General features: G+C 41.9%; 1 protein-coding gene across 1 annotated transcript; it reads right to left on the bottom strand.

Moving 5' to 3' along the window:
• Window positions 1-5,282: 5,282 nt before the first annotated feature.
• Window positions 5,283-7,481, bottom strand: LOC148019959 (uncharacterized). Its single transcript, XM_087700862.1, has 9 exons — window positions 7,296-7,481; window positions 6,740-6,798; window positions 6,562-6,637; window positions 6,341-6,448; window positions 6,194-6,251; window positions 6,052-6,096; window positions 5,858-5,974; window positions 5,679-5,753; window positions 5,283-5,575 (listed from the first exon to the last, which is right to left on the bottom strand). Exons 1-9 carry the CDS (start codon window positions 7,400-7,402, stop codon window positions 5,549-5,551), a joined length of 672 nt encoding a protein of 223 aa, XP_087556988.1. The 5' UTR covers window positions 7,403-7,481; the 3' UTR covers window positions 5,283-5,548.
• Window positions 7,482-8,087: the final 606 nt, after the last annotated feature.

Here is an 8,087-nt window from a genome sequence, read left to right as displayed (position 1 = left end):
AAAAAAATCATAAAACACCTTGAAAAAGTACAAATGTTTTTAATAATAGTGCTGAAAAGAAATCAACGAAGCGTATGTACAAGGTATTTGAACAACTCGGTCACACTCGCATCACTCCACCCGTATTTTACTTGTACACTTCAAAGTGCAAGCAGTGTCTTCAGGCGAGATACTCAGCACCCATCATATAATGGTATGGATGCTTCCTCTCTAAGCAGATTAGAAGTCTCGACATCCATGGAAATCAATGCATCGATTATTGCCCCCATCTCAGACTCCAAGATTGTAGGTAGGTCTGGAAGGCTGCCTGTCTCCTCTGGCATTGACGGTATAGATTGGCCTTGCAAGTGGTGGATTGGCTCATGCACTCCATCCATTGCACGCCCATGAACTCTTCTAATTGGCCGCAAAGGGTGCACTTCTCCTTGGGACGAGACGTCACCTCCCTAGATAGAAAATTTGCCAGTCTGACCCAATCTTATTGTATATGGTATTCAATTAGCTTGCGAGTACAATGTATGATTGATATTAACTTTTCTTACCGTTTGCTGAAAATCCGCAATCGCCTGATTAATGATCTCAGATTGAAACTCGCCAAATCGTCATACGTGTTCTATAGACAATCGACGTTTTCATCTAATTGCCAGCTTGCATTGAGAGCAAGTACATGGGACATGCTGATTAAGATACGCCTCGTGATCTTGAACAACAGGACCTTCATCGTTTTCCATTTTGTCTACGTTACGACAAACAATTTGTTTTTATTATCATTCTTTTTTTCTTTTTTAAATTGTTCTCCTCTCCTTCCATCTCTCTATTTTTCTTTCTTTCTTAAATTGTTATCCTCTCCTTCCATCTCTCTCTATTTTTCTATGTTACGACTACGACCACGACCACGACCACGACGATCACGACTACGACTATGACTACGACCACGACTACGACCATGACCATGACCATGACCACAACCACGATGACCACGACCACGATTACGACTATGACCACGACTACGACTACGACCAATGACCATGACCACGACCACGATTACAATGACCACAACCACGACCACGACCACCATCACCACCACCACCACCACCACCACGACCATAACCACGACTACGACTACGACTACGACTACGACTACGACTACAACCACGACCACGACCATGGCCACGACCACAACCATGACCACAACCACGACGACCACGACCACGACCAACCACGACCACAATCACGACTACGACTACGACTACTTATATAGAGATGAAGAGAGAGACAAGAGTTAGGGAGAGAGTAAAGTTAGAGAAGAAGGGGAGAGAAGTGAGAGAGGTAGAAATAGAAAGAGAGATAGAGAGAGAAAAGAGATAGGGGGAGATAGAAGGATTTCGAGAGAGTATAGGAAGAGAGAAAGAGGGAAGATTGAGAGAGAGAGAAGGGTTGAGAGAAGAGAGAGGAGAAAGAGAGAGAGAGATATATACAACTAGAGCATTTGACACCCATAGTCAACGCACCGTGGAAAACACAAGCACAAATTGACATTGAATTATGGCAAGAAAATCCACCACAAAACAATAGTTATAATACTCGAGGTAGGATTTCAAAGTCTTACTGATTTCAATCAGTCATGGATGCCATACTATGGTAGATTGCACTCACTAAGAATAGAATTGGCGATTCACCTCATCTTCTCTCCATCATCAATAGAATTCTCCTTTACCATTTACAACTCACCCACCTTCTCTCCACACTATTGCACACTACAATCTCTATGAGGGCATGAGATTGGGATCTCCACGGATACCAAAGCATGATCTCTAGCTTGATGGTTGCATATATACTACAACTACTCATGAAATAAACCTTAAAATAGTTATTATGCTAAAAAATATGCTTGTTAGAGCAGAAATTTGTTCCTAAGACTATTCTAAGAAAGAAAGAGGGTTAATGATAAAAGAGTATCCTTCCTTGCAAGTGATTTTATATTATATTTTTAAATTAAAATTGATAGTTGAAGATGAGTTTCCTAAGAGATCTTGTGGTGATGCTGTTTTAGTTTTTGGTATTTGTCTTTTTAAGAAAAGATTGATTTTGTTTTTCTAACTGATAGGCTGATTGCCTTCGTTGTATACTTGCGTGGTGGAGGCTAGGACAAGCCCCATGTATGAGAGGTCTCTTTGCAAGAAGAACATTATGCTAGGAGGCACAAGTATGCTAGGGTTCTCTAGCCATATATCCCTTAGGTTTGTTGAGGATTGGCCTAACCCCTATGAGCCTAGGATGAGCTTATTATAGGGTCTTATTTCCTTTTCTCTCTTTCTCTCTCTCTCTCACATTTTCTCTCTCTCCCTCACCCTCACCCTCTCTTTCTCTCTTTTCCTATTAGGTTTAATGATTTTTCTCTCTTTTTCTCTCTCCTCTCCCTCTCTCATTTCCTTTTCTCTCTTTCTCTCCCTCTCTCATTTCCTCTCCCTCTCTCACCCTCACCCTCTCTTTCTCTCTTTCTCTACTAGGTTTAATGATTTTTTCTCTTTTTCTCTCTCCTCTCTCTCTCTCTCTCATTTTTTCTCTCTCCTCTTCCTCTCTCATTTCCTTTCTCTACTAGGTTTAATGATTTTTTTCTCTTTTTATCTCTCCTCTCCCTCTCTCATTTTCTCTTCCTCCCTCACCCTCACCCTCTCTTTCTCTCTTTCCCTATTAGGTTTAATGATTTTTCTCTCCTTTTTCTCTCTCCTCTCTCTCATTTCTTCTTCTCTCTCCTCTCCCTCTCTCATTTCATTTTCTCTCTTCCTCTCCCTCTCTCATTTCCTCTCCCTCCCTCACCCTCACCCTCACCCTCGCGCTCACCCTCTCTTTCTCTCTTTCCCTATTATGTTTAACATCTTTTCTCTCTTTTTCTCTCTCTTCTCATTCTCTCATTCTTTTCTCTCTCCTCTCCCTCTCTCATTTCCTTTTGCTCTCTTCCTCTCCCTCTCTCTCCCTCTCCAGTTTCCTCCTTCTCCCTCTCCCTCTCCCTCTCTCTCATTTTCCTATTATGTTTAATGTCTCCCTCCCTCTCTCATTTCCTCTCCCTCCCCCTCTCTTTCTCTCTCCCTCCCTCTTCCTTTTCCATTTCCTCCTCTTCTCCCTCTCCCTCTCTTTCTCTCTCTCTCCCTCCCCCTCCCTCTCCCATTTCCTCCCCCTCCCTCTCTTTCTCTCTTATTTCCTCTCCTTCCCTCCCCCTCTCCCTCTCTTTCCCTCTCATTTCCTCTCCCTCTCTCAATATACACAAACTATACAAAAAACAAGTAAAAGAGAGAGAGAATGCACTCTCCCTCCCTCTCCCTCTCTCATTTCCTCCCCCTCCCTCTCCCTTTTCCTCCCTCTCCCTCTCCCTCTCTTTCTCTCTCTCCCTCCCTCTTCCTCTCTCATTTCCTCCCTCTCCCTCTCCCTCTCTTTCTCTCTCATTTCCTCTCCCTCTCTCAATATATACAAACTATACAAAAAACAAGTAAGAGAGAGAGAGAATGCACTCACCGTAAAGACTCGAAGAAGGGTTTGGCGGTTCCTCTTCGCGACGGCGGCTCCTCTTCGCCCTTGTACACCTCCTTCTCTTTTTCACGAACGACGACAGCGGTGGCGACGGCGGTGGCGGCAGTGGCGGTGAGAAGCCTTCTTTCTCTCTTTCTCTCCCTCTCAACAAAACGGTCGCTCTCTCTCTCTCGCTCTCCCTCTCGAAAACTTTCGTGAATGTGAGAAATGAAACGCGCTCGGGTTTCGGCCCGCGGTTTTTTCTTTGGGTTTCGTCGCAATTTGCATCTCTAATCGGCATCGATATGGCCTGATATCCTTGTAAAGTATATTTAGGGATGGGGTATGCAGAGTTGATGACCCACCCCCTAAAGTGAGGGATGAGGATGACCAAAGGTTCCAGACCTAATGTGTGATGAATCCATAGTCGAGTCTCTAGTAAGAGGGGACAAAATCTTTGATGGCGACCTCAATCTCTTTGGTGCTACAAGCATTCTACATCCTCTCTTAAATGATGGACTCGCATCATGTACACTATTCTACTCAATAATGGGTGTAATATTACATTTTTCCAGCAGGACATCGGAAAATGCAAAGCTTATTGATGATAATTAGAGGGTAATGTTGAGTCTGAATGATAAAGTAGGAGGATAACTTGTGTGTGTGCATCAACATGGGACATTTGTTCTACACAAGTGAGAGTAAATTCAAAATACATACACCAAAAAATGGCATACTATATATACAAGAGGCATAGCCAAAGAAATCATGCTCATCATTCATGATCAATGGAGATAGTTGGCGATTTCTTCGTATTTAATAATTGAACTTAATACTCATTCAACATCACAATGCAAATGCAAAAACAAATTTCATGCGCTAGGTTTCCATAGATGTATCATTACTTTAAAATTCACACTTTGCATTTGCAACAACATTGATACCCAGTATGGTTTTCGAGGAGCACCTCTATGCAATCCTTGCATACACACTAGTTGAACTTTCTCTCGATATGTGCAAAGCACAACATGTTGCATGTGTATCCACATGGTATCCACATGGTGGGGAAAAGGCATTCAATGTAACACATGTGAAAAGAATCCCACACCCTCTACATGGTTGATCTATGAAAAATAGTCATGCACATGAATCACTAGCATTGTCTTCCACTATATGTGGAAGGATGACAAGGACATTCTTCCCATAACTCACTCTAACTCATAAAAGAGAATGGGAAAATTTTTCCATCTGTACATGTTGAGCTTCACTCACAATATGTCAAACATTGGATAGAACTCTTATTGTTTCCAGAGCTTCAACGTTTTTGGACTCGACGACCTCTCACATGGTTGGCTCACAATCTGATTCCATAGCCATCTACTCTCTCCTCACTATCCCAAGAAAGAAAAAAAGCAAAGAAGCAAGTGTTCATGGTAGAGTCACCTTCCCACTCTCACTTGTTGGAGTCCCAATACTCTCAAAGACTTGATGGTGGCCTCATGATCCAAGCATCACTCCTACTATCTGCTCCACTACACTGCTACAACCGATTCACTCCTCAAGCACTCCAATGAAGAGAGAAAATGTAGAGACGAAGAAGAGATATCAACCTTAACCTCAACGAAGGGAGAAAACATAGAGAAAAGGTGGGATGGCAACCTCAACCTCAAACTCCATCTCTCACCCTCAAGCTACTCAAGTCAAGAGAGTATGAGCCTCTATACTCGGCTTCCATCTCGATGGCAAGCAAAAAATACTCGAGAATGAATGATCGAACCTCTTCTATTATAAAGAAGGAAAACATATATTTGCAAAACGATTCTTGACTTGTGTCAAAGTGGTTACAATAACACTGGTTTTTCCAACTAGACTAAGTAGGACATCATTCCTGGAAACACATCGAGATCAATGAGCCTCCACACAAGTAGCAGAATTTCAAGTCAATAGCTGTATATTGTGAACTAATTCTCAGCCTAAAGTAGAATGGGAAATTCTACATCTGAACTTCTACATTTCACTCCATCGTTATCCGTAAGACGATCTACTCGTCTGTTTCATTGACGCTTTCCTGTAAAAATGCAACAAATAGAAGACATCCGACAGTCAGCTTATAAGGTCGGAACAAACTGAATTGGTTGAGCCAGCTAAAATAAAATGGGAGAGAGATTGACCGCAGAACGAGAGTTGTCCTCCAGGCCATCTTGTTTCTCTTCAGCAATATCCGTAATAACAGATTCCATCGACTCCTGCACGAATTGAACAAAACGTTAAAAGCAAATTCCGGCAGAGTCAGGTTTAATTATTATGGTGAACAATTTTTCCCGAAAGTTTCCCGAAAGCAGGTTCTCACAGGATGTGAACCAGACTTCTTCTCTTCGATCTTCCCGTCATTACTTTGGTACTCCGCCAAGGATTTCGCATAGTCATCTTTTAACGCCGCTGCCTTCTTCACATAGGCCTCCTTTGCCTGCTTAACGCATCCAAGAGTGATGTTGCGCGGCATTTTGTACGCCAGAACAAGCTCTTAAATATAAATGAGTTTACCTCTACGGACATTGACTTCCATTTGTCTCCGCCTTCTTTAGCAACCTAGCAAATATTGAAGCACTCTGACAACATTTAAGCTAAAACGACTACTGATGTTTACAGATATTATCGATTCATGCAATGCATATATGTTGTTTACCGCGTGGGCGCCTTTAGCATTTGGATTCGCTTCCTTGCGCGTCTTCCTAAAATCCTCCCTGAAATCAGATAGCATTGAAGACTATAGTGTGTTGAAACCAGAAAAACTTGCAGCATAAACAGTATCAAGTTGCCGAATAATGCTGACATGAACAGAAAAAATGCAGAAGGCGGGCGTTTCGGCTCATTAGGATCCTTCTTGCTTTTCTTCTCCTGCTTCGGCTTCTCGACAGCAGGCCTGCGCTTCTGAGTCTTCCTAAAGTGGTCACACGAGCAAATGATCGAAGGAAAAAGCAAAAATGACGACAAGACTATCTTGAACAACGTCGAGGTTCTTCATTATGCTTTTATACGTGAAAACTACATTACTTGTCCTGTGAAGCATTATTTCCCGTGGCATCAGGAGCAGCGGCCGGCTTAATGACAGCTTCTGCAGGCTTAGCTCCTGAAAAGAGTTGGAAATAGCTTAAATAAGGAGAAGATTTAACCGCGCAGCGAGAGAGAGAGAGAGAGAGAGAGAGAGAGAGAGAGAGAGAGAGAGAGAGACCGATCTTTGCATCTTGCAAGCCACTATCAGTTGTTGCAGGTGGATTGACGTCCTTGTTGCTAGATCCGCCAAAACGTTAAAGCACGATGAGAGCACAGTGTAAGATTAAGATTCCTCATATAAGCGTCTAGATTAGAAAAAGCTGAACCATACAGGAATTGAAGAAGGCGACATAAAAGCCTCTATGACAAAATTACAAACATGGAAGTAAAATGTAGAATGAATAGGAATTTTGTATGGCCTAGGCTATAAATCCGGCGTGCATGATTAACTAACAGTTTTAAGCCGAAGCACGAAGCGAGAAAAATTTGGAATTGAGTGAATCAATCACAGCATATCGGCATTATCTAAGCTATAACGGAGAGCACCAATGAGAAGTTTGAGATTTGTGCAAATCAAAGTAGCAGCAAGCATACAGAATTGTGCAGCAGGAATGAGAAGTTTTAGACACTTGTGCAAATCGAAACACGTCATACAAACTTATGCAGCTAAAACCGAAAGCACCAAGTGGACATGACTAAAAATTGAGCCATGGAGGGAAGGAACTTCCATTTACCATGCGGTCGGGGTTGCAGTGATCACGGCGTCGGGGCTACCACGTTTGAAAGGGGCAGCAAGCTCGCCACGCCTGCGACCCTTGCTTCCAGTCCTGCTACTCGCCATCGGCCAACTACAGAAATGAGAGAGAAGATGGCTTGCCAAAAGAATGGCGCACTGCTCTTATTTCACAGCTTCTCAGAATGCTTCAACTGAAATATTAAAGGATAAACCTTCGATTTAAGGGCGTATTCACATGGATCGGAACGGACATCTCTGAAACGTCTTGAACATGTCCGCCAGGCCCGCTTTCTGGCACCGTTCAAGAGGAAGTCCAAATCTAAGCTTTTTTAAAATATTAAACACATACAGCATAACACCACTTTTTTGCTGAATTTTGCTTAATATTTTATTTTAAAATAATAAATACCAAATAAACATTAAAATTTAAAACGACAATGTTAGGTTACATTAAAATGATAAGTTAAAGAAAGACAAAAGTAAATACCTAATTTAGAAAAACAAAACACGAGGGGGAGCAAATAGTTTTTCTTTAATAGTGCGTGAATATATTAATTTGGAAAGATATTTACATCAGCCCACATAGCGGGGCGACATGGTAGAGATTGCTCTATTTTTTTCAGCTTTTTTTAGATAATTTTAAAATACAATCTTTCTTACCAACTCCCCTAAGAATTGCCAGTATTTCAACCTTGCAAGCAAAAAATCCTAAAATTGAGAGACATCATGACCTACTAAAAACAATTGTGTTTCTTTGTTTCCACACATATCTAATAACAACTGATCTACA

The sequence above is a fragment of the Lygodium microphyllum genome, chromosome 19 (genome assembly GCF_053477565.2).
Source record: "Lygodium microphyllum isolate KBCC chromosome 19, Lygodium_microphyllum_v1.1.10, whole genome shotgun sequence".
Classification (NCBI taxonomy): Eukaryota; Viridiplantae; Streptophyta; class Polypodiopsida; order Schizaeales; family Lygodiaceae; genus Lygodium; species Lygodium microphyllum.
This window is presented reverse-complemented; position numbering and strand designations above follow the sequence as displayed.